Genomic DNA, 27,761 nt, shown 5'->3' on the forward strand with positions numbered 1-27,761 from the left:
TAAGCTGTAAGGAATGAGCCTGCCAAATTTCAGCCTTCTACCTACACGGGAAGTTGGAGAATTCGTTATGTTGGAAAGTTCAATATGACGGCCGACAGTGGCGTCATACCACCTGAATAAGTACGTACATCGGTTTTGGTTAGCGCGGAGAAGCCGCCTACCAAATTTTGTGAAGATGGGGCCATAAATAAGAAAGTTCAACATGGCAGATATTGTCGGCCGTTATGACCGTTACGTGTAGAATTTCGATATCAAATGTGCTTAACTTTTGTAAGTAAGCTCTAAGGAATAAGCCTGCCAAATTTCAGCCTTCTACCTACATGGGAAGTTGGAGAATTAGTAGTGAGTGAGTGAGTCAGTGAGGGCTTTGCCTTTTATTAGTATAGATATATACTATATATATATATATGTGTATATATATATATATATATATATATACTGTGTATATATATATATATACTGTATATATATATATATATAAACTGTGTATATATATATACTGTGTATATATATATATATATATACTGTATATAGTGGTAGATAGGGGGCGCTCTCGCTCCCTTGAACCCCTGTCCATGACTCCAGACACCAGATAAAAGTCCAAATTCTGACTTTATTTAATCTCCACAGTGTACAAAGCACCCTCTCCTCCACTATACTCATAAATCAATTTATATATAATCTCTCCAGTTCAGTTAAATTTGATGGCTGCCGAGCATGGACAGCCTGCTTCAAATCATCCCATAGATTTCGGATGATATTCAAGTCAGGGGACTGTGACGGCCATTCCAGAACATTGTACTTCTCCCTGTGCATGTTGGGTCATTGTCTTGTTGGAATATCCAACCCCTGTGTGACTTGAACTTTGTGACTGATGCTTAAACATTATCCTGAAGAATTTGTTGATATTCGGTTAAATTCATCCGATCCTCAACTTTAACAAGGGCCCCAGTCCCTGAACTAGCCACACAGCCCCACAGCATGATAGAAACTCCACCAAATTTGACAGTAGGTAGCAGGTGTTTTTCTTGGAATGTGGTGTTCTTCTTCCCCCATGCAAAATGCTTTTTGTTATGACCAAATAACTCCATTTTTGTCTTATCAGTCCAAAGCACTTTGTTCCAAAATGAATCTGGCTTGTATAAATGAGCATTTACATACAACAAGCGATTCTGTTTGTAGTGTGAGTGCAGAAAGGGCTTCTTTCTCATCACCTTGCTATACAGATATTGTTTGTGCAAATTGTGCTGAATTGTAGAACGATGTACATATACACCATCTGCAGCAAGATGTTCTTGCAGGTCTTTGGAGGTGATCTGTGGATTGTCTGTAACCATTCTCACAATCCTGCGCATGTGCTGCTCCTGTATTTTTCTTGGCCTGCCAGACCTGGGTTTAACAGCAACTGTTTCTGTGGCCTTCCATTTCCTGATTACCTTCTTTACAGTTGAAACTGACAGTTTAAACCTCTGAGATTGCTTTTTGTAGCCTTCCCCTAAACCATGATACTGATCAATCTTTGTTTTCAGATCTTTTGAGAGTTGCTTTGAGGATCCCATGCTGTTACTCTTCAGAGGAGAGTCAAAGGGAAGCACAACTTGCAATCGACCACCTTAAATACCTTTTCTCATGATTGGACACACCTGTCTATGAAATTCAAGACTTAACAAGCTAATCCAACTAATTTGGTGTTGCAAGTAATCAGTATTGAGCAGTTACCTGCATTCAAATCAACAAATTACATGGGTACCCAGATTTTTGCACAGCCAGTTTTTCACATTTGATTTAATTTCATACAATTAGATATTGCTTCACTAAAAATCTTTGTTCGGAAAATACTCAAGTACTCAGATGTTCCTAGGAAATGAAAGACACACCACTATTATCTTTTTTGTTGAAAGTATATTATTATGCAGGCTGAGAGAGTGGTTCCCAAACTTTTTCAAATGACTGTAGTGGGTTGGATAATGGATGGATGGATGTATGTATGTTATTATTATTAATAATAATAATTTGAAACAGTAATATTGAGTGTATTGTTCAGGGTTACGAAATGACTGAGTAGTTGAGACTGAATCAGCAAACCCTATGGTTTGTTCTTTGCCTTATTCACTAGATTTTCATAAAACTTATTTTAGGAGAGGAGTAAATGTTCTGCAATAGTATTTCTGCAATTGTTTTTCATACAGTATTGTATAGGTGGTCTTTTAAAATATGGTCTTGGATTTGGAGTGAGAGTCGTCAGATAAATGTGTGTTAAAATTCATACTTACATTGCTTATAATCAATCTTTATTCTGTGTTGTGTTCCATTGTTAACATAATCTGAAAGTGATTTATAGGACCTTTGAATCATCTTCAAAATGGCTTTGATAGTGTCGACTGTATGTTTCCAACAACTGCAAGAGAATTTATTTATCTGATGGTGCATTTAATGCCTTTGTAGTATTTACTGCTTGTTATTGGTGCTGTATGAATTTCATAATGCCAGATACTCTTGACAGCAAAAGTGTACTTGAACTTGATATACTACAGTGATGTCTGCTGGATCCCAATTACATCACATGTCTGGCTGTACTTGCCTGTATTACTCCTTTGGGATACAAAACAAATCTTGTTGTGTAGTTTGTCCTTGTTCTTGTGTATAAAGTAACGTAATGATTCTAACCAGCAGACTTGATTGGTTGCTTTGGGCTCTTCTTAGAGCCTGTGCTCTTGTCATGATTCCTGACTGATAATAACCTCAAAGTCAGTACTGCGGAAAAACTGCTAGATAATATAAATTGTATTAATTAATGTATTAAGACATGCATTTTATGCTTTTGTTTATTTTACTGAAAACACACAAAAGCACAAAATCTGTTGTCCTGGATGGCAATCAACTCTAAGGAATACTCGCCCATGTGACCACAGTTTTCTCTGGAAAAGATAGGAATGGTTGCCTGAGACAAAATGATTTAGTGGTTCTTTTATGTAAAGAGGCTAGGCATGCTCATGTGGTGACCCAGATATACCTATGTGGCTTTGTTCTTTCTCCATTGGAGTGATGCATTGCTTAGTTTGTGGTATTTCTTTTTTTTTTAAAGTGGCTCTGTCTTTAACTTTGTAGTTAGGTCTACAATGTTTATTTTCTAGATATTAATACAAAATAATTATACATTTGACAATACCCAAGGAGATGCTGGATAATCATTTGGGCAAAGGCGCATCTTTCGTGAACATTATGGGTTGCTCTCAAAGCAGCCCCTGACTTTGAGAAAAGCATCAAGGTAGAGCTCTGTGTAGGGGATTCCTGCACCTGGAGCCTACCTTTGGATTTGAAGTTGTGGGTCTCCCAGGAAGTCTCTTAGTCACTATCAGGCATTGTGTGCCCTCGAGCACCCTGATGGAATATGACAGGTATTTACTCAGGTCACATTTCTTTAACACTAGAATCCCTGAAGCCTGTGAAAATTTTCGTAAAAATACTTTCGTTTTGCAAATGTGTCAATCGGCCACAGGCAGGCAGCCAGCTACCCCAAAGTCGGACACAAAATACGTATAGCCGAAGTCTCTTTATCTAAGGTAAGGTTTTTGGAATTGTATAGAAAAATAATATATCGTAAAAGTACTCTTGTTTCATTGATTCGTTCGAAAGTCAAATATGTTTTTATTATATAACAGTAGCAATAGTAGCAGCCCACCACTCAAAGTGCTAAATGCAGGGAAGACCCAGGATCAAACCAGCAATGTCTTGATTACGAGCAGCAGTTCTTACCTCTGCACCAGCAGCAGATACTTGTGAGACTGCCACATTTCCACTGTGAAAGACGCAGACACGCACATGCATGCAAACTTCTTTACTTTATATCGTTTAATATTTGGGTTTTACTTTTTACACATTGACAGCAATATGTAAATTGAACAATTATTCAAGAATAAAACTGAAAAAAAAGAAAAAGCACACTTGCTTTGTTGTACCTTTTTGTGAAAGTGATTATTTGATATTTGGAGTTCAGTTTTCACACATTATACACTTCTGTTTTAGTTATGTATTCAACATTTCTTGCCTCACAAGAAATGTCATCCTACATTTGCACAGATCGTTGTAGACACGGAACACATATAAAATGTATGTGTTTCAAATGATTGCCTTTCTGAGGAACCTGGTACACTCATAGGGCATACTTCTCCCAGTGGTATTCATGTTGTGAACTGGCATGGGATATTACATTTCTATCAGTGTTATTTTACATCCATTCCTGAGGGCACTGCTCAGCCCCATCACTGTCCGTTGTACTTTTTTTTAGGCTTCTTTCTTACTTAGTTGACTGTTACTCTGTGTAATTTAATTTTTTTTTCTCTCAGTATTTAGCTTAATGTATTCAAAAAGTTCCATTCCTGTATTAATACTTAGCTTTCCTAAGCACTTACACTTCCATTTACAGTCTGTACATTTACATATATTACTGTAAACTTATTGTATAGTGGTTTGGTGCTCAGCAGTGTAATTTTATGTTTTGTTTTAAGTTGTAAATCTCTACTGTGTAACAACAAATTAAAGACTAATTGTAGTTTTGGATGCCGGGTTGATTAATAATTAAGCATAGTCTTTTTAGTCAGTTTTTCAAATATATAATAATTGTGTGAATTGTTGTGGAAATACATTGCATGTGTAGAATAAATAGGTAGATCTAGGTGAAAAACTGGAATACTTTTTTAAGCATTTAGTTTCATTTGTCTTGTTTATTTCAACAATGTCTTTCTATGAATAATAGATGGATAGAGCGCATTCATCCCTGAGAAGAAATTCACAATGTTGTTTTTTATTCTTACAACATTTCAGGTTGAATCTTTTCCATGGGACACCAAGAGCACTGCTAAACCCTGAATTGCTTGAGCCAACTGAACGTAAGTACAAATAATTGCCATTTACTTGTGTTTGTACTTGGCTCAGTGATTTCTGTAGTACATCAAAAGTCATTTAGCTGTGTACATATAACTTATTAGATATGTTTGATGTCATCTAAATTATTGTTGTTTAAACTTTTAATATGGCCACTTGTTTTTATTAAATTGATTTCTATTTTGACATCTTGGGATCTTGAAAATTATTGATGTTAAAGTACAGGTGACGTAATGGCTATTAATGAACAATAAACATTTCTGTGATCTAACTTTAGAATTATACTAAAATTTATTTTAGTCATCATACATGCTCTGCTACCTCCTAGACCCAAAAGACACATTTTTACAAACTGGCAGATTGAAACTGTGGCCAAGAACATACGTAGTAACAAAATATGTGTTTGTATAGTCAAAGAAATATTGAAATGGCTTATATAATGAGATCAGAACACTATTTTGTCATTTTATAAAGATCAGTCAAGTCCAGTTTCATAAATGAGAGGACCATGCTTTCATGAGTAGTGTTTAGCTTATCTGGTACTTTATCTTTTTTTGAACTGTGCAGTCAGATGTTCATTTTATCATCTAAGAAACCTCATCAAAGTATTACAAGGATTGGTGTGCTGAATTACATTGTTGTTTTTTTCATGTCTGTACTATAATTCTCTTTTTGAATAGCTTCCTGTGTAAAATTAAAAGGTTACAACAGCTCCATCCTGACCCAGATATCCCATTTTTGGCTTGTCCCCATTTGCTTCCTGTCTGATTTGAATCATGTTGAAAATTGTATTTCTTATTTATAAAGCTGCTGTTTCAAGCACAACAGACTACCAGTTTAATCTGTTTCCACTATATAAAACAGTGAGGCAGTTCAGCTCTACTGAGGTTGGCTTTCTAGCTGTTTGAAAACCCCATCAAGCAAATTATACATGTTCTCTCTGACTTTTTAAGTACTGTCCCTTCATTTAAATATTTTAATAATCTCTCCTGTTCACTGAAATTGTCACTACCATGTTTAACTATACTGAGTGGGAGTACATGCTCAGGAAGCTTTAACCACGGTGTATCAATTTATCTTGGACCATTATAGCCTGCGACTTTTTACACAGACCCTTCCTCATGAATCATTTTGTTACTTGTGTGGCAGATGGCCCGGGCCCATGCCCGGCCAGGATGCCCCTTCTGTACATGTTCCAGAGAAACAACCATGGGCAGCATGAAATCTTCCCTGGAACGCTTGGCGGCAGCCCCTCGGCTTGCATCGCAGCCACAGGCATGGGATTTCGGGAATCAGCCCTGTTGGGCTCCGTGGCCACCACCAGAGGGAGCTCCATGGCCTCCTGAGCCCACATGGGCGGTTATTCCGCCACACCTGGCAGTGTAACCAAATGCAGGTCATCAAACACCTGGAGCGCTACCTGGTGGGCTGTAAAGGGAGCCAGCAACCACCACTCAAGGAGTTGGGAGTAGGGGGACAAAGCTGCCAGAGAGGAGTGGAGGATTCAAAGAACAATAGATTTGTGTGTGCTTTTGTGTTGTGCTTGTGGGGACTGTGTTCTGTCTGTGGGTACGGGGAAGACGCAGCCCACAGACGAAGAAAATCAAAGTTTATTTATTTTACGTGTGCCTCCAGTGTCAGTCTGTGTTGGGTCGGCACTCATATAGCTCCTTTATCACACTTGCTACAAAAGTTCTCTCAAAATCTGTTAGTTCTGTGTTCATTTTTATTAACCTGTGATGCTTATTTTATTTTACAGATAAATGTACATGTATTCCATCAGCGTCTTTTGTCCTTTAAATGTGTTGATAAGCAGCAAGCAATTTGCTAACACATCCCCCACCAGCGCACAGTTTTCTCAGCTGAAGTCAGTTTACCTGCGTGTCAGTTGCTTGGAGTTGTATAAAGTGAGAAGTCAAGCAACAAATCAAGCAAAATTATAATGTGTGAAGCCTGAAGTCCAAATATCAAAGAAACACTTTCACAACAGGTATAGATATAACAGAACAAGTGCACTCTTCAGGCTTCACGCATTATAAACTTATTGTCTATATTTTGTCAATTATTACTAAAACATGAAAAAGTTTCTTTTTTAACGATGTGTTTACATAGATCGTTGTAGACGCAGAACACACATGAAATGCAAGTGTTCCAAATAACGGTATAGTATTTATAAAAAGTGTGATTTTGCTTGACTTCTCACTCTATACAACTCCAAGCAACTGACACGCAGGTAAACAGACTTCAGCTGAGAAAACTGTGCGCCGGTGGGGGATGTGATAACAGACTGCTTGCTGCTTGCTGCTTATCAACACATTTAAAGGACAAAAGACACTGACGGAGAGGTGAGAAGCAATTTAAGGTGGGACAGATCTACGAGTTTTTTGTAGGCTCTGGTAATTCTAGTGTTAATCCTATCTTGTAGTCTAGTTTGCTATGTAAAGTGATTTTTGGTAGTACACGCTTGTACTGGTCCCAAATTAAATTTTAAGAAACAGATAATAAAGCTTTTATAGCTATGAATGCTAACAGTAGCATAATGCTGTCTTTGCTGTTGTGGTGTATAGGAAGATGCTAATTTAAAATTTAATTGTGATTGTTTAGTGTTCTTTTTGTTTTACCAGATCCTGCGAATTTTGTCAAATTCCTATAGCAAGTGTTGCATATTTTTCTTTATTAGTATTCTGACAATTATAAGTGCACCAGTCCAAGATTTGTATCTCTGATTCAAGTTGGTATTCCACATCTTTCCCCATTTAAAGTAATGATAGCCAATTATTCTGTATTTGCCAAATGAACTACACGCTCACCTGTTAGTGTCAGTTTAAGCAGGGCCTTTATGCATTTCAGGTGCATTTTCTGACAATAACATTCAGTACAGAGATGTTTAGTGTGGCTGTTTATAATTTGCCAAGAGGGCATTTGTTTGAAGGATGAATAAACTTTTGTAAAATCTGTTTTGCATTAATCTATAGTTTGTAGGTGTAATGTTATGAGTACACATAGTTGATTAGTGAGTAAATTGCTTGATCTAGTCACACAGTGTATTACATAGGTAGAAATGAATTTTACCCAGAGGGGCTAAATTATTTTGTGAGCAATCCGTTTTTTTGGCTCTATATTTGATGACTAAATTTTAGATTTTATTACTCTGACTTGGAAGAGCATAACTAACTGATCAATCATTTTCTTAGTCCTTTGTCAGCTGCCATTGGATCATTATTGCTTATGATTTTAATAAATACATATGGAGTTTCAGTCGCATACTGAATTAACTTTATTGTTTTGCTGTCTCAAACAGGATATTATGATACAAAATCATGGAGGCTTTTTTGGGTTGTGCATAAGGTAGATAATATTGAATTATAATATTGAATTGCCAAATACTTTGAATCTGCTCCATCAGGATGATCATTTGCTTCTAATACCACTAGCGTCTTTGGCCATCAGCTTGCCACAATGGCAGATATGTGGTCTACTTTAAATGTGTTTGCTTGTATCAATTCCCTTTTTTTATATTTGCTTGATCAATAAGAGTTGTAGGAAGCTAGAATGTCTTCTGAGGGTACTTGCATAGGGCAGGTTCCAATGAACATACTCATTAAACAAATTTAAAAATAACTCAACCCAAACTGGAAACCTAAATACATAGATAAAAACCAAATGAACATAAAAATAACTGTTTGTCAGTGGTGATGGGTCAATGTTTGAACCATGGAACTTTGAAGCAATAATGCTTACCAATATTCCAACATCTACTTTACAATAATTTAATACATTCTAATTTTTCTTAGTTTTTTAGATGCTGTAAATAAAGTTTTGTTTTTTAAATAAAGTGGACACCCTTATTCCTTCAACATTTGTATAAGATATTGCTTTATGTGTCTTTTATGGGTCATGTTTTCTGCTTAGTTGTCATGTGTGTCATATTGCTTGTACAGAAAAAATTTACTTCATATGCACAATTTAAAACAGGTGATTTTTTGCTTAGAAAATGTAGTTATTGTTTTGGGTATTGATGGTTGAGAACAAAACTTCATGGGCTTATAATTCTTCATATGTGCTTATTTGATATATTTTCTTTTTCTTCCAATCAGAAGCAGGCCTTAATGCAGTGATCAGTTTTGTAAATGTGTGCTCCTTTAAGAGCTGCGGCTTTGTTATTTATGTATTTTATTATTTAAACATTTTATATCTAGATTGTTAGGGCTCTGCAGGAAAACATCATTATTTGACTTGGCTGGATACTGATTTCTCTCCAGATAAAACCACCTCCATGCCTTCCACTTTTCACATTCCTCCGTTATAAAGCATCTCCTAACAATATAACTGCACCTTTGGTACAGCATATGAACTGGGAGGCTGTGGTTCAGTGCACACATTGCATGGTTTTCTCTTTCTGTGGTCTGAGCAACAGTCTCTTAGCAGCTTCTCCAATAATCCTTGTTTCAATTTGCTCCCTGGTAGTTGAATGTTAAATACTTTAAAAGGATTCTTATTAATAAATGTATTGCCTACATTTATGAGATGGAGGTTAAGCCATCTGACAACTCTGAGGCTTAAATTTTTTTTTGAAATCAATCTCTTGTGAAATTAAAATTTAAATAAAGTAGGTCACTGATAATGTGTGAAGATATACACCCTTAGTATTGTTGTCTCTCTAGTGAGAACAAAAGAAGGGATCTATTAATTTGTATTTTTCTATATAAACTTTTTTTTTTTTTTTAAATGATGGTTTGACTTGATGTAGCGGTAATGGGACTATCCACCCACTGAAAAGGGGCAGTTCTCTTTTCTTTCAGGTAAATGTTCTGATTTGCATTTCTAAGATATGCCTTTCTTTCTTTGCCTGGGCATTTGTGATACTTAAACCACCTCCCTCTTCTATTTAAAGCTTGGAGAAAAAATGTGTTAAAGTCAACTTGGCATATATGAGTTGGTTCAGGTGCTCTTGTTCAGCTGCCAGAACTTGCTTTCATTTTTTTTCCCTTGTGGTACAACAGTAGGTCAACATTCTGTTCCAAAAAGAATCTGTCATCTTCCTCTCCTGAAGAGTGCAACAAGGTGAATGCAAGCTTACAAATGAACAAGATTAATGTCTTTTTGGTTGCCTTTTGTCTGTTGGAATCCTGTGCTGACATGGTGGCTTATCTTTGATTAACACTTTTTTATCAGGTAAATACATTTTTGAAGAACTACAGATTTCTTTTTTTTTGGAATGCAGATGTAGGAGAAACGGTGTTGTCTCCAGCTTTCTGCATTCCTGTTACATCAAAACAGTTAACAAGTATTTTGTACCACAGAAAGTCTAGCAGAAAGGGGCAATGTCCAGGTTTCTTGGTTTCATTACACTTTGCAGTATCATTTTGTACTGTAGCTACATTGATTGTTATGGTGACCCTCTCCCCCTAATGTGATGATGGTGTTATTGATCAAGACTGTTTAAGTAAGAACTGATTTGAGTAAAGATACCCAAGCCTTTTGTTGTATGTTGCGTCCTAGACAATAGAAAGTTTGCTATATGGTAGAGAGTGGAGACAGTACATAAAGTTTTACTTTCGTTTAGAATATGGAGGAAGCAGTGGTGTTTTCTGTTTCATTCCTCAGTTGCATAAGACTAAACTTATTATAGTGATGAATGTTTGCTCAGTCCTTTCGCTGATCAGGCAATAAAGAGGCACACTAGAGTCTATGACATGCTACTACCAAGATGTCACCTTATATTTATTTGTGCTATTCTTGTAAAAGAGGGTGAACAAGTTTTTTTTTTTTTTTTGTCCACATACCAGGTTTAGTTATAGATACCAGGAAGGCTGGTTTTATCAGTTCTTCCCCAGAGAAACTCTTCTATTTAGTTTCTTGTAGAACTGAAGACTTTTCAAACACAAGGTTGCTCAAACGCAACTTGATACAAAAGTCCTTTGGGCCAAAAGTCAGTGATCATCTCCATAGTAATATCATCAGATTTGAAGCTATATTTTCTGAACCCTTAGGTAAACTTAAATGCTGAGCTGTCAGCTGATTACTGGGTAAGATGGAAGTAGTTCCTGCAGGACATACCAGGAAAACAAAGTGAGTAGTGAGGATCTTGTGGAAATTCTTCTATTTGGAATGGATTCAGCACTCGTCTCTAAAATAGTTTTTCCTGCATCTCAAGGTAAGTCAAGGACATAGAGTATGGACCCTGTTTAAGACCTCAGTAATGGAGGCAGGTGCATTAACATCTAATCAGAAGGCTGTTGGTGCCTGCCATATTGCTGGAGGGACATTTGTGGACAGTAGTGGTAAGAGAAGATGTCAAGTTAATGAAAGAGACCACCTGTGTAAAACGGATTTGACTGAAATTTGCTAGTAGGCCAAAAATGCAACAATTACAGCACCAATTAAAGCAACACCATTTGTGTCAATGGAGTTTGATGAGGCCATAGAGAATAATTTTTCAATAGCTTCAATGCAGTTCCAGCAATCCATGACTGTTCTCAGCAAGGATAGGAAAATGTTGACCTCAACTAATGATATTGTCGAGAGGTTGAAGGAGAATTTAAAAAAAAAACACCACAACTGGGTGCATATACCGTCCTTTGAGTAGGCAGTGCCAGCTGAGTGGCTAATATTTTGGAGATGATTTAAAACCTTTTAAAGGTGCACAGGGATGAATGAGATCCAAATGGAAATGATGAAACAACTGGTTATTGATTAGCCAACATGTCTCTTTGGTATTGTGTTGATGATCGACTTTGTGGTCTTGTCATCGGACTTGCGGCCACATGTTTTGGACACTCAGGTGAAGAGAGGGGCGGAGCTGTCAACTGATCACCATCTGGTGGTAAGTAGGCTTCGATGGTGGGGGAGGATGCCAGTCAGGCCTGGTAGGCCCAAACGTGTTGTGAGGGTCTGCTGGGAACGTCTGGCAGAGTCCCCTGTCAGAAGTAGCTTCAACTCCCACCTCCGTCAGAACTTTGACCATGTCCCGAGGTAGGTGGGGGACATTAAGTCTGAATGGGGCATATTCCGTGCCTCTGTTGTTGAGGTGGCTGACCGGAGCTGTGGCCGTAAGGTGGTCAGTGCCTGTCGTGGTGGCAATCCCCGTTGGTGGACACCGGCAGTGAGGGATGCCGTCAAGCTGAAGAAGGAGTCCTACAGGACCCTTTTATCTTGTGGGACTCCAGAGGCAGCTGATAGGTACCGGCAGGCCAAGCGGAATGCAGCTTCGGTGGTTGCTGAGGCAAAAACTTGGGTATAGGAGTAGTTTGGCCAGGCCATGGTGAACGACTTTCGGACGGCTTCGAGGAGATTCTGGTCCACCATCCGGCGTCTCAAGAGGGGGAAGCAGTGCAGTGTCAACACTGTATATGGTGGGAATAATGCGCTGCTGACCTCGACTCGGAACGTTGTGGGTCGGTGGGGGGAGTACTTCAAAGACCTCCTCAATCCCACTAACATGCCTTCCAATGAGGAAGCAGAGCATGGGGACTCGGAGGTGGGCTTCCCCATCTCTGGAACTGAGGTCACCAAGGATGGTCAAAAAACTCTTTAGTGGCAGGGCCCCGGGGGTCGATGAGATACGCCCGGAGTTCCTTAAGGCTCTGGATGTTGTAGGACTGTCTTGGTTGACAGGACTCTGCAACATCGTATGGACATCGGGTTCAGTGCCTCTGGATTGGCAGACCAGGGTGGTGGTCCCCTTCTTTAAGAAAGGGGACCAGAGGGTGTGTTCCAACTACAAAGGGGTCAGCCTCCCTGGAAAAGTCTATTCGGCGGTCCTGGAGAGGAGGGTCCGTCAGATAGTCGAACCTTGGATTCAGGAGGAACAGTGTGGTTTTCGTCCTGGTCGCGGAACAGTGGACCAGCTCTACACCCTTAGCAGGGTCCTGGAGGGTGCATGGGAGTTTGCCCAACCAGTCTACATGTGTTTTGTGGACTTGGAAAAGGCGTTTAACCGTGTCCCTCAGGGAATCCTGTGGGGGTGCTCCGAGAGTATGGGGTACTGGACCCCCTGATAAGGGCTATTCGGTCCCTGTACAACCAGTGTCAGAGCTTGGTCCGCATTGCTGGCAGTAAGTCAAACCCGTTTCCAGTGAGAGTTGGACTCCGCCAGGGCTGCCCTTTGTCACCAATTCTGTTCATAACTTTTATCGACAGAATTTCTAGGTGCAGCCAGGGTGTTGAGGGGTTCCAGTTTGGTGGACTCAGGATTGGGTTGCTGCTTTTTGCAGATGATGTTGTCCTGTTTGCTTCATCAGGCCGTGATCTTCAGCTCTTTCTGGATCAGTTCGCAGCTGAGTGTGAAGCGGCTGGGATGGGAATCAACACCTCCAAATCCGAGACCATGGTCCTCAGCCGGAAAAGGGTGGAGTGCCCTTTCAGGGTTGGGAGCGAGATCCTGCTCCAAGTGGAGGAGTTCAAGTATCTTGCAGTCTTGTTCACGAGTGAGGGAAGAATGGAGCATGAGATCGACAGGCGGATCCGTGTGGTGTCCACAGTGATGTGGGCTCTGCATTGGTCTGTCGTGATGAAAAAGGAGCTGAGCCGTAAGTCAAAGCTCTCAGTTTACCAGTCAATCTATGTTCCTACCCTCACCCATGGTCATTAGCTATGGGTAGCAATCGAAAGAACAAGATCGCGAATACAAGCGGCTGAAATGAGTTTCCTCCGCAGGGTGTCTTGGCTTTCCCTTAAAGACAGGGTGAGAAGCTCAGTCATCCGGGAGGGGCTCGGAGTAGAGCCGCTGCTCCTCCGCATCGAGAGGAGTCAGATGAGGTGGCTCGGGCATCTGATCAGGATGCCTTCTGGACGCCTCCCTGGTGAGGTGTTCCGGACACGTCCAACCGGGAGGAGGCCCCGGGTAAGACTCAGGACATGCTGAAGGGACTATGTCTCCTGGCTGGCCTGGGAACTCCTCGGGATTCTCCTGGAAGAGTTAGAAGAAGTTGCCGGGGAGAGGGAAGTCTGGGCATCTCTGCTGAAGCTGCTGCCCCTTGACCCAATCTCAGATAAGTGGAAGAGGATGGATGGATATTGTGTTGAAGACAGGGACAGCACTTAGGGTCTACAAGACTAAAGTGGTGATCTACATTTCTGAAAAACGGGGACATGATGTTGTATTGCAGTTTTCAGAGGATAATACTCCTAAGCCTCCCTAGGATAGCCTATGATGGGTTATTGGAAATTAGGCTCTATCTGATAATTGAAGTTAAGATCCAGATGGAACAATGTGGATTATGTTCTGGTCACTAATCAGTTGACCAACTCTTTATCCTTGCCAAGATAATTGATGGATCATTTAAGATTTCCCAGTCCCATCTAAATGGGCTTTCTGGATTTGAAAAAAACCTGAAATGATGTACCAAGTATTTTCTTGTAGAAGGCGGCTCAATAGTGTAGGCTTTTGGGGCTACTGCTGCATGCCATTTGTTTCCTGTATTTGTGCAGGAAGAGTTGTGTTCTTATAGTTGCTATTTGAAGATTAGAACAATCTAGATGAGAACATGCCATTCAGCCCAAGAAAGCTTGCAAGTCCTATCCACTTATTTCTTCCAAAAAATGTTGAAAGTCCCTAAAGTCTTACTGTCTACCACACTACTTGGTAGTTTATTCCAAGTGTCTGTCGTTCTTTGTGTAAAGAAAAACTTCCTAATGTTTATGCATAATGTACCCTTAACAAGTTTCCAACTGTGCCCACGTGTTCTTGATGAACTCATTTTAAAATACAAGTCTCAACCCACTGTACTAATTCCCTTCATAATTTTCACCACTTCAATCATGTCACCTCTTAATCTTCTTTTGCTTAACATTAGAATTACCAAAGCCTATGAAAAAACTTGTAATCCCGGGCCACCTCAAATTTTGTTAACACCTCTAAGTCAGTGTCTTTTGCGTTGTAAATGTGTCGATCAATACAAGTAGCCTGCTATTCCATCCCCCGACCAATGCAGAAAGTTCTCTCAGCTCAAATCTGCTTACCTGTATAGGATATATAGTATAACGTTATTTGGAATACATGCTTTTCATGTGTGTTCCGTGTCTACAACAATCTATGTAAATAAATTGTTAAAACAGAAAAGTTTTTCATGTTTTAGTAATTGACAAAATGTAGACATGAAATGTGAATAAGATCAAACACAGTTGCGTAAGGACTAAAATAAGACCTCTTTCCCTAATATTTTCCAGGAAACGCCACATGTCCTCAGTGAGATGGGGCTCATTGTCTGAAGAGGACTTATATTTAAATTCTGTTTGGCGTAAACAGCAACCCCACCTCCTTTACTGTTCTGTCTAGCCTTCCTACAAAATGTGTATTTCTCTATGTTACACTCATCCCCACCTTTGTTATTTAGCCAGGTTTCCGTTATTGCTATAATATCATAATTAAGCTCTGCTGCATACAGCTCCAACTCACTTACCTTATTTTGGATACTTCTAGCATTAAGGCAAGCTATTTTTAATGTGTTACTCCTTCTACATTTAAATGTTTACTTAGAATGTACATTACTACACATTTTTATTTCTACACAGTTGTTTGTTCCTCCATGTATAGATTTAAACCTGGCCTGTCCTAAACTCCCTGCTCCCCCATTCCCTAGTTTAAACAATCCTAGACTAGCCTACTCATACACCTCCCCAATACATTGGTCCCCCTCCACTTCAGATACAACCCGTCATGGGGGAACAGGTCCCATCTGTCCCAAAAGGAGTCCCAATGCCCTATAAACCTATACCTTTCTACCCAGCACCAAGATTTGAGCCATGCGTTAATCCTTCTAATCTCCTCAATCTTACCTGGACTGGCACATGGCGCAGGCAGAACTTCAGCAAAGACTACCTTGTCAGTTCTGCTCCACAGCTTCGCACCTAACTCTTTGAATTTGGAACGCAGAACTGACAGACTACTCTTATGTATGCCATTTGTTCCAACATAGACAATGACAACTGGATCCACCCCCCACTCTGGCCAAGAGCCTATCAACCCTTCCAGGCAGGCAACACACTGTGTGAGAGTCTCTGTCTCTGGAGCACACCTGTGCTTCAATCCACCTAATGATTGAGGCCCCAACTATCACTACCTCTCTCTTTCTGGAAACTGGTTTTGGCCTGTTGGGGCTCCTCATCCCTGCCTACCACCTCAGAATCATCAGAGACACTGTCCACCTTGGAAGGATGTGATAATGGTTTGACTCTACTAATTCTGGGGTTGATTCCCCCGGACAGCGTGTACTTTTTGCCTTATGCCTCGTTACCATGACCCACCTATTTCTACCTGTCTGGTCTGGAATCTCTTCCCGCACCACCTTGGGGGTGCACACTGTCTCGCTATCGGACACCTGGACAAGGTCCGCTAATTCTCTACTACAATGCATGCCAGCCAGCTCCTCATCCAGTTCAGTGAGCCTGAGCTCGAGGTGCTGGATCAGCAGACATCTCCTGCAGATGTAGCCCTCATAGACAACTGGCTCTTCCAAACCGTCATCTGAAAAGTCCAACATCCAACAGACCTCATTATTCAAATTTGATTTAGGGTTAGTAAAACTGCCTTAACTTTTTTTTTTCCTTGAAATTAAATGATTTAACTTAAATGGTAATACTAAGAACTGCTACAGCTATTTTTCACCTTGTCCCCTTAATCTCCTGTACTGTTCTCCCTCTCAGCTGCCTACTGTTTGTCCTTCTAGGAGGTTAACTTTACTTTTCTGTCTCTCTTCTCCTAACTTTGTGCTTCTTCTTATTCCTTACTTAAAAGGTCTCCACTTGCGCTTTTTATATAATCCCTTATTAATGAACCCTTATGCTGTCGCCCGCTTAACTGTTCTACCTCTGGACCTCTAAGACTTGCTCAATCAAAAATAAACAAGTAAATAAAACATTACTACCTTATCTGCTCCTGCTGCCCTTTGTGCCTGATCCGGGTCTTAACGCTTGATGCTGACCTGCGCACAGCTGAACCTTCCACTTTATTGCTTTGAAGTCAGCCGTGGCCTTATATTTTTTTTCTTTTAAACTAAGGAATCAATGTTATGATGTGGTTATTTACTTACAAATGCCGATATCAGTTACTGCTTCTTTTCTACCCTACCTTCTCGATGCTAGTTCAGATACAGATAACAAGAACAAGTACACGTTCAAGTACAAGGCACTGTTCCAAGCGCACCTCCAAACACCCAGATACTTTTGCTCTTGGGTGGGTGAAAAAAAAGCAAAAAAGACCCTTCTAAAGGGAATGAAGCTTTAAAAATTCCCGCATGGTTCCTTAGCGGCATCCAAAACCCAAGTTTTTAAGAGCAAAATGTATTTTTTATTTAACTCTCACACCACAGACAATACCAAAAACTCTTAGCTGTCTCTAGTGTTTGCAAAGTACGCCTCAAGCCTCGACACGTCACTCTGCCTCCGAGTCTGTTCAGATTGGGGGTTAAGCTTTGCCAAGTTTATGTCTTGTGTACTCTTCTGTATATAGGGTGGTCCAAATCTAATTAGGCAATTTTCATTATGCTATAACTTATTAAGTTTATTACATTGAAAATCATCTAAAAAATCCCAGACCATCGAGAAGTGTGTGAACTGACGACATGAAGAATCGTCTTCGCGCCGAACTGGAATCAGCCCCGCATAAACCAAAGTCATCCAGACGATCTGGATCTGTATAATTAGATCTGGACCACCCTGTATAATTTTCATTGACAAGGCACAAAGGTGCAGTCAAAGATCAGAGACTATTCATTTTGGGAACCTAAGCATTAATCTTGGTTGGTTGCTTCATACTGTGTTTTAGGGGCACACTGGAATTATTTGCTGCAGAATGTGATGCACTTGGTAATGAGAATTATCACCTCCAAATCTGATGTCATAGTCTTCTTCCAGAGAAATTGGCTTGTTCTCTTTAGCTAAAGCGTGAGTACTTTAGGGTCCTGTTGTAACATACCTACCATCTATTGTGACTGTCAAGACCTTAATTTTTATTTTCCTGGTTCTTGAATGTTTTGCTCATGTCACTCAACTTTTCTTTTTGTTTTTGTTTTGACTATGTTGATAGATCTGGTGATTCTTGGTTTTGACCTGGACTATTTTTTTAAATTTTGTCTATCTCGTGGTCCTTTTCATAAAACATAAACCGTCTCTCATTGAGCCAGTAAGTTGTGATTGGAAATGCTTTGTGTTCAGGGCAGAAGAATTTCACTGCCTGATTGCCAGAATCATACAAAAATCAAAACACACCCACAAAGGCATTTATTACTACCACGTTTATCCCATTATGGAGTTAACTCGGAAATAGATTTGTGCCTGCTTTAACAGTGCATTGATATGACCGATCAGGTGCGAGTTGTAATCGTTTAACTTGAAGATGGCGAGAGTAACCACTTTTTAATAAAATGTCTACATAGTCTTAATAAAGGATGAAAGGCTTGCTTTTATTCTCTGATTGTACATTGTCCAAGCAGCCATCCATTTTCTAACTTATGTATTCAGTTCAGGATCACAGGAGAAACATTGCACGCAGAACACCAGCTCTAACAACAGTTATAGCAAGTAAAATCTGAGGCAGATTTTAAACAAAGTGGCTGCTTGTCTTGTGTACACCAGCAGTGAAATGAGCTGCTCCATTTATTAATACCAATATGAAAATTTATTTAGTGCTTCAGTGATTTGAAGCACAAAGCAAGTCTCTCTAGTAATATGACATTAACTGTATTAACAGAAATGCATTGTAGAGATTTGCAGTTTTAGCAATATGAGCAAAATAAAATTTGTGTCAGTTGTTTGATTTTTTTTGAAGACAAACTCATTTTCATGAGTGTAACCCCTAAAATACCACAAGGTAGCACAAGCACATACAATATGTCATGAATTTGAATGGTATGTTGGCAATTAAACTGCTCAAAAAATTAAAGGAACACTTTGAAAACACATCAGATCTCAATGGGAAAAAGAAATCCTCCTGGATATCTATACTGATATAGACTGGGTAATGTGTTAGGAACGAAAGGATGCCGCATCGTTTGATGGAAATGAAAATGATCAACCTACAGAGCCCTGAATTCAAAGACCCCCAAAAATCAGAGTGAAGAAATTATGTGGCAGGCTAGTCTATTTTGCCAAAATTTAATTGCAGCAACTCAAAATTGTACGCAGCACTTTGTATGGCCCCTGTGTTCTTGTATACATGCCTGACAACATTGGTGCATGCTTCTAATGAGATGACAGATGGTGTTGTGGGGGATCTCCTCCCAGATCTGGACCAGGGCATCACTGAGCTCCTGGACAGTCTGAGGTGCAACCTGGTGGCATTGGATGGACCAAAACATAATGCCCCAGAGGTGTTCTATTGGATTTAGGTCAGGAAAGTGTGGTGGCCAGTCAATGGTATCAATTCCTTCATCCTCCAGGAACTGCCTGCATACTCTCACCACATGAGGCCAGGAATTGTCGTGCACCAGGAGCCACTGTACCAGCATAGGGTCTGACAATGGGTCCAAGGATTTCATCCTGATACCTAATGGCAGCCAAGGTGCCTTTGTCAAGCCTGTAGCGGTCTGTGTGACCCTCCATGGATATGCCTCCCCAGACAATCATTAACCCACCACCAAACTGCTCTTGCTGAATGATGTTACAGGCAGCATAATGTTCTCCATGGCTTCTCCAGACCCTTTCACTTCTGTCACGTGCTCAGGGTGAACCTGCTCTCATCTGTAAAAGCACAGGGCACCAGTGGTGCATCTGCCAATTCTGGTATTCTATGGCGAATGCCAATCGAGCTGCATGCTGCTGGGCAGTGAGCTCAGGGCCCATTAGAGGACATGGGGCCCTTGGGTCACCCTCATGAAGTCTTTCTGGTTGTTTGGTCAGAGACATTCACACCAGTGGCCTGCTGGAGGTCATTTTGTAGGGCTCTGGCAGTGCTCATCCTGTTCCTCCTTGCCCAAAGGAGCAGATACTGGTCCTGCTGATGGGTTATGGACCTTCTATGGCCCTCTCCAGCTCTCCTAAAGTAACTGCTTGTCTCCTAGAATCTCCTCCATGCCCTTGAGACTGTGCAGGGAGACACAGCAAACCTTCTGGCAATGACACGTATTGATGTGCCATCCTGGAGAAGTTGGACTACCTGTGCAACCTCTGTAGGGTCCAGGTATCGCCTCATGCTACCAGTAGTGACATTAGCCAAATGCAAAACTAGTGAAGAAACAGTCAGAAAAGATGAGGAGAGAAAAATGTCAGTGGCCTCCACCTGTTAAACCATTCCTGTTTTGGGGGTCATCTCATTGTTGCCCCTCTAGTGCATCTGTTGTTAATTTCATTAACACCACAGCAGCTGAAACTGATTAACAACCCCCTCTGCTACTTAACTGACCAGATTAATATCCCATAAGTTTCATTGACTTTATGCTATACTCTGATTAAAAAGTGTTCCTTTAATTCTTTTGAGCAGTATATTTGATTACAATTAACATCGGTCTAGTACATGTTCTGATTCTGGATTAGTACACAAGCTAATCAATAACTAAAAGATCACTCATACTGTATAGGATATTCTTAAAGCTGAATAACAGAGGCTATTTTACAAGAGTTCTTGGATAATATAATATAAAACTGACAAATCTGATTTCATACAGGAAGAAGTTGGGAAAAATGATTTTTTATTTTTTTTTTAATTTTATTAATTTTATTGCAATCATTCCATACAAATCAATCAAAAAATATGTTCAAAAAAAAAAAAAAGTGGACAGTGTGAAAGATCAGACTCGGCACTCTTAAAAAGGTTTGGGGCAGCCACCCGTAATGGGTTGATTTGTTTGACAGAAGTGTCTTGGTTGGAGTCCAGTCATGAACTGACTTAAGTTTGGAAAGATGGCGGTGTTAAGGAGGAAGACCGGAAGTGACGTAGGGGAACCAGAAGTGACATCAGCCTAGGCACCGAAACCGTAAGCAACATCATCATCTTAGGTGCCAGATCCGGAAGTGGCGTCTTTAAGGATGAGTCAGACAGGTTTTCCTACAGCTGGTCTACTAAGACAACAGAAGAAGGTTTAGTGCACCTCGCCACCACCTGGCTTGGCGTGGAATTACCTTCACTTGGACCATACATCCTTCTCCTACTCACACGTGCGTGACAACAGATTTAGGCAATTGAAGCACCACAAGTTTGTGACATTTGAAATTTGAATGAATTTGGATTAATTGTTAAATGTTATTCATTAGTAAGGTTTTTTTTTTAACTAATGGTGTAAATGCAAATCTTAAATTAGCAAGTGTTACAACCCTAATGGAGTATTTCTCTGACTAATCATATTTTAAAAGCATAAACCTTGTTGGTGTAAAAACAGCTTTGAAGACTATATTTAAATGAAAATATCTTGTAATTCACACATTTAACAGTACAAATACAATAATGTTTGAATTTTTATTTTTATTATTGATTTCAAGCAATATTTTTTAGTACTGGAGAGAAAATTTCAGTGAATAAAATTAGAACGTACACATTATAAGATATATAACATCTTCTCAGTTTGCTGTTACATTCCCATTCTATTACAAATATAACTGTATTATAATTTGACACTTATTAATATCAATATAAGTTAAATTAAATGATAGCTGGACATCTATTTGAACGATATACCACTGTTTTAATGCTGCTGTTGCTAGTAGTAATTATGTGCATTAGATTCTATTTCAGAAAAGGCACAAAAACTTGAAAAATGGAGGTAGTTTTAATTATTGACTGAATGGGATTTCTATTTTTGCCATGGTATCAAACATATCAAGTATCATAGAACTTCATTGACGTTGTGACATCTCTAGTGAAATTCTTAGTTGCAAATCAACATGCATCACATCGCTATCTTTCTGATGCCATGGTGACTGAAGTATAACAACATTACCTCAAATCTTCCTTACCTGAAAAGTCTCAGAACACAATTTTACAACTCTGTCCACCATTAAAAGACATACAGTATGTTATAAACACACACACATGTTCCATTTGGTTATCCCTAACTCATACTGGTTGCAATGGTCACATGTGGACCATGTTTATGCTAGTACTCATTTCATTATGTTATTGGTATACTGTGTAAATTCACACATCACATAATCAAACTTTATTATGAAATTCGGAGAACCAAGTGCTGTTATTCCACTTTCCCAGCTGCACTAAGTAGAATCAATTTTGGAATGTATATCATTTTACACACATAATCCTCCTGTAAGGAAGGTTTTTCTACCAGAAGCAGATGCAGGACACAACCAAGTGCATATAAGAAGCACACATTACACTTCTAATTTTTAATTTCTCATATCATCACATGAGCTAATTTCTTTAGGCATTTAAGCCTAGAGAGCACTAATGACCTATTATATTAGCAGGTTATAGTTTGTTTAATTATTACATTGTGATGCTCTATATCTTTGCCCTATTTTTAGAACTGTGCAAAAGAGTTTTCTTTTCTTGTTTATAGAATTTTGCCGGACACAATGCCACTAGCTAACTGTAGATAACAGACAATAAAAACTTGGATTTGATTGGTTGTTACCAGGCAAACTAGATGATGTAAATTCTATAGTAGTAAGTAGGGGTGGGCGGTATGACCAAAATTCTATACCACGGTACAGTATTTTTCTAAATTATCCCGGTTTCATGGTATTCAACAGTATTTTTTCCCATGCACGAGAGGATGTTAACCACATTTTCCACTGCAATTATTGCAGTAGACTGGCATTGTACAAAAAAACATTTTAATGTGCACACAAGTAATAATACAGGTTTACATGGCCCCATAAAGTGATAACTTTCAAGGGGGTGGCACTAATGAAGAGAAGGAATCACATTACATGACAGATACAGTCAAAATATAGAACCTTTTTATTGAACAAATTTTGCAAAAACTTAAACTATAATTTGGACAACTTATTTTCAACCATCCAAAGAGGCATTTAGACTTAGTAAAATATCCAGAGGTACTTGTCAAAAGTCGTATTGCACTGAAACATGTCTTAGAAAAGGAATAAATAGTAAATATTTTTTGTAAACCAGCTATACTTTTTGTTAATGTTAACAGTTTGTCCACTGACACGTTAAGTGACTTTTTAAACAACTTTGCCATCATTAAACTGCATAATATTTAAACTAATAAATAATAACAATAAAATAAATGAGGTGATTAGGGCGAGTCGCACCCGATCGTTCTCTTTTGCTTATCGGCTTACTGTGGCATGTGAATAAGGTGCTGTGCTGACGGAGATGTATATTTATGGGCCAGCAGGATAGGGGGAAGCAAAAAAGCAAAGATAGAACACAAGGAGGTTAAAGAAGGGAAAAGGCAGTCATGGGAGATGATCCAGACACCAGGATGGTGAAGGCAGCACGAGCTGGGGCGATCTAGGGGCTGGTTCATCCCACTGACTAAGCGTGTAGAGGACATCTGAGGAGTGTCTGAGTGAGCGTGAAGGAAGACGGAATGTGTGTCGATCTCGGACGGTCTGGCTGTGCAGTGTGGCGGCAGCCAAGACAGGAGTTGGCAGAAAGCAGTTTGTGCTTCAAATGCTCCACCAGCAACACCTGTAAAGGGTGAGCACTTGGAGACAGAAGATGGTGTGCTGCGATCAGGCGAGGAGAGAGACTGCATTTTAACGGATTTATTTATTATGGATTTTATCCCCACGTTTCACTGGTTCTATGGATTTGCTATTTATTTGGGTACTGTATTTTTCTGAGCACTGCACAATGGACACTTTTGGTTTTACTTTTGCCTGTTTTTAACAAAAACACTTGAGCACTTTCCACCATCCCCTGACTTCAATGAGATTTCTCAGCTCACTTCGGTCATAACTATTGATGGTGTTGGTTCACCAGATTCCCATGTGGTAAGAGGGAGTATGTAGGGAACCGGCATCATCACACTATTACACAGTAACCAGGTACATTACACAATATTGGGGGGGAAAAAAAAAAAGTACAACTTGGCTTACAGTATTATCCAGTAGTATAGAAACAGTATTCACACATTTGAACATAATGGTCCACATCCCAACTTTTAAAACCAAAGTATCTTTAGACAACAGACACAGCACCTTTTTTCGTCAAAAGTTCTTCTGTGTCATCATGTTCAACTTTATCGTCTGCTACAGCTTCCATTTAGGAATGTTCTCTGTCCATTTTCACTGCTCAATACCTCCACTAACGTATGTACTCTGCTGCATTCCTGTTTAGCGGTGCAGCAGTGAAAAAGGTCCCTCTTTAAACAGTTTCCCGCTGCGCTACGTTCCGAACGTTGTTTAGGCTATTTAAACCGGTGTTCCGGTATAAGAAAAATCCATATCATAGCAAAAATAATAAACGTTTTTTGGTATGAACTGTATATACCGCCCAGAGGTGCGTGTCAAACGTTGTATTGCACTGAACCTATCTTAGGAAAGGAATAAATAGTCAATATTTTTTGTAAACCAACTACACTTTCTGTTAACACAAGAATTACCAGAGCCTACGAGAAAACTCGTAAATCCAGCCCATCTTAAATCCTTTCTTACCTCTCCGTCAGCGTCTTTTGTCCTGTAAATGTGTCGATAAGCAGCCTGCTATCCCATCCCACTGCCGCGGTTCAATTCGCAAAGAAGTTTCTCAGTGCTTAGTGTTTATCTTCGAGTGAAGTGCTGGAGCTTTATAAGGTAAAAAAATACATTGTCATTTGGAATACATACATTTCATGTGTGTTCAGTGTCATCAACAATCTATGTAAAAATGTTGTTAACACAGAAACGTTTTTCATTTTTTAGCAATAATTGACAAAATGTAGACATGAAATGTATAATGTTTGAAGCCTGAAATACAAATATGAAATAAACTCTTTAACAAAAGGTACAAGTATAACAAAACAAGCGCACTTTTATTCAAGAATTTAACCGAAGAAAAAAGAAAGCAGGTTATGGTAGGCGGTTGATACGACAGCTTGCGTGGTGCAATGCTAAGAACTGTTGCCTTCCAATCAAGAGGTCGCGGTTTTGATATCAGCTGCTTCCCAAATTTACCATTTTGAGTAGTGAGCTGCTCTTATTGTTTATATCATACAATAAAAACATACATTTAATTTGCATCTGTCAATTTATAGTACTTGTCAAAGTTTTTTTTTTTCAGTTTTATTCTGTCACTCACGTTCAAGCTTCCACATCCACCCACCCCCCATCTGATGCCGTTTTAAAGACATGATATCACAAACAAACTTGTTTTGTTACACCCCCTCTTTATTTGAAAACCATGTCAGATCGTGTGTGCAAACGAGACTGGGAAAACTGTGGATGTGGATATGAGTGGTGTGCGTGACTGAGTATGACTGTGGATGTGAATTTTTTTTATTCAGTTTTATTCTTGAGTGTTCCTGCTCACACTGAATTAGTATGCACCTTCTGATCCATGATGTCAAAGCCACACTGACTTAAAAGAGAGACTTAGGTATTTATGACATTTGGAATAATTCATTTTATGACCTGTATTGTACATTTCGGAATTTTGGCCAGTGTTCTCATGTTGCTGCGTGTTGGTATTTCTTTTGAACCCCAGGAGATGCAGAGGACAGAATAGTACAGAGAGGTCAGTTCCACGGTATATACAGTCATTAGATTCAAATGTTAACAGTTACCACACATACCCTAGGACTGTCCTTTCTACTAAAACTGGCCTAAAGCCACGCACGTTTCCACAGTACCTCATACCCTGTCGTACGCAAGTTCTCTGCTCGGTTTTGCAGACTGGCGGCACCCAGCGTCAAAGCAGTGCTACTGTTTCTGTGTGGTTACCCTTTCTTTCTTAGAGGCACATTCCTGACGCGGATTTATAAATACACTGAAACTAACTGCATATTGTTTATTAGTGCAATGCATCTGATTGTAATTAACAATATAATGGTCCAGGGAATAACCATAGTATTCCAAATACCATAACTGCTTTAGCGTTGTTACTGTCACTGCACCTTCTTTTTCTTTTTTCAGCTGCTCCCTTTAAGGGTTGCCACAGTGGATCATCTTTTTCCATATTACTCTCACTGCACCACTCAGAGTATTTATATCACTGTATCTGAGTGGGGAATCACAGCAGCAGCTGATCGGAAAGAGAATTATCGGTATACAGCATCAAGGACACGCTGTCTCAGCCAGGGTAAAACCTTTCAAAGCCTTTCCTGTTTGTACTTATAAGTACAATTACCCCACTGTAAACTTGCACTACAGTTATAATATTGCACAACCTGCGCCACTTTATAAAGCGCATATATTCATATGATGACAATATCATCTTTAAGATGAAATGCAGCAAAATATGTTGATTATATTATACAGATAAAACTTTAACTTCATTTAAATAATCTGTGTTGTTGATAATTAAACATGTGAGGACATGGTGCCGCAGCGCTAGCAAGTTCACGTATTGTTCCTGCCTCGTGCTGTATATATGCAGAGGCTGGCGTGACACTGGAAGGATAGACGGATAGAATAATTAAACACGTACTATGAAGATATTTCAATGTTCCTTTAAAGTTTTGATGAATCGTCGTTGTAAGCTTACAGATGGCTTAACTTCTATTACAGAGCTGATTGTGTGGCGATTGGGTATTTGGAGAAAGAAAAGTAAGGACGGGAATCGGAGGTTAGTACGTTTGAAAGAGACAGTACTGCTACAATAAATTATTTCATCGAAGGTCGCGCATGGTGCAGCAGCATCTTGTGTGAGACATGAACAATCACTGTGCCACCGTGTTCCCATGTTTAATAACATGCTTTCATTCCAGTCATCATGAAAATGATGTCACGTATACATCTTATTATTTTAATTATTCATAGGTAATGGATTCTGTGTCCTGTCGGAGAAAGAGAAAGAATGGAAGCACATAGTGATTCATACACATAGAGCACATAGAAGTTTAAATACAAAACAAAGCATTTAACATGCTACTTCAGTTACGATGGGATTTGAGAAACTAGTAAATTAAATAATTTTAAGATGAAGTTTATGATGTTCTACTTTAATGACAAGATGAACTACGTGATTAAAGTTGAAATTTCGAGATTAAAATTGATATTTTGTGCTTTTTTCCCCACTGTGTGCCTATTTTTTTTTTGTCTGTACCCTAATAAGCTTTCATATGACACGGTGGACTACAACTCGCCTTTTCACGGCATTATCCCATATAACTGCTTGGTGTATTTTAATATATATGTATATATGTGTACATATTAATATATATATATATATATATATATATATATATATATATATATATATATATTAAATGCACCAAGCAGTTATATGGATAATGTATTTTTTTCTTTTTAACAATATTTTCATCTTGATTTTCCTTCCACTTTTCTAGGTGTTCTAATTGTTTAATGAAGCTATTATTTACTAATTAGTGGGTCTGATGCTAAAGTAGTTGCAGCCTTTGATTATTCCGTGTTGTTTGCCAACTATATATATATATATATATATATATATAAGATATAACTTCAACTTAAAGGATAATTTCTGTGTTCTTTAAGTTCACCTTTTGAAAAGATGTTAATTTGTTATTTCAATTTATAATGAAATTACTTAACAAGAATGAATTACAGATAAACATAAATATCATATATGTTTGAACTCTGATTTTATTTGTTTAAAAAGGTGACTCCACGGCAATTATTTGTGTGTGGTAGATTTATTTATTTTGTTTACTCAGTTAAATCTCACCGTAAATTTCCTACTTTAAATTTTAATATGGTTTGAAATCCTCTAACCCTTTCACTGGCTGCTAAAATGCTAAAAACTGTGATATTCTTCCACAGCTACCTTTTCCATTTGTAATTTGTTTAATTATCATTGAAGAGATGTGCTACTGTGCTTTGTATAACCTTTCCCCTTAAAC

The 27,761-nt window shown here is 39.0% G+C and overlaps 1 protein-coding gene across 2 annotated transcripts in view; it reads left to right on the forward strand.

Annotated features, from left to right (window-relative positions):
- nphp4 (nephronophthisis 4) overlaps positions 1-27,761 on the forward strand; it is a 720,990-nt gene that overhangs the window by 212,367 nt on the left and 480,862 nt on the right. For both annotated transcript variants that reach the window (XM_039755993.1, XM_039755992.1), the window contains exon 5: positions 4,825-4,889. In XM_039755993.1, the coding sequence (XP_039611927.1) occupies positions 4,825-4,889 (65 nt within the window). The remainder of the gene's footprint in view (positions 1-4,824; positions 4,890-27,761) is intronic.

This window comes from Polypterus senegalus, chromosome 6 (genome assembly GCF_016835505.1).
Source record: "Polypterus senegalus isolate Bchr_013 chromosome 6, ASM1683550v1, whole genome shotgun sequence".
Lineage (NCBI taxonomy): Eukaryota > Metazoa > Chordata > Cladistia > Polypteriformes > Polypteridae > Polypterus > Polypterus senegalus.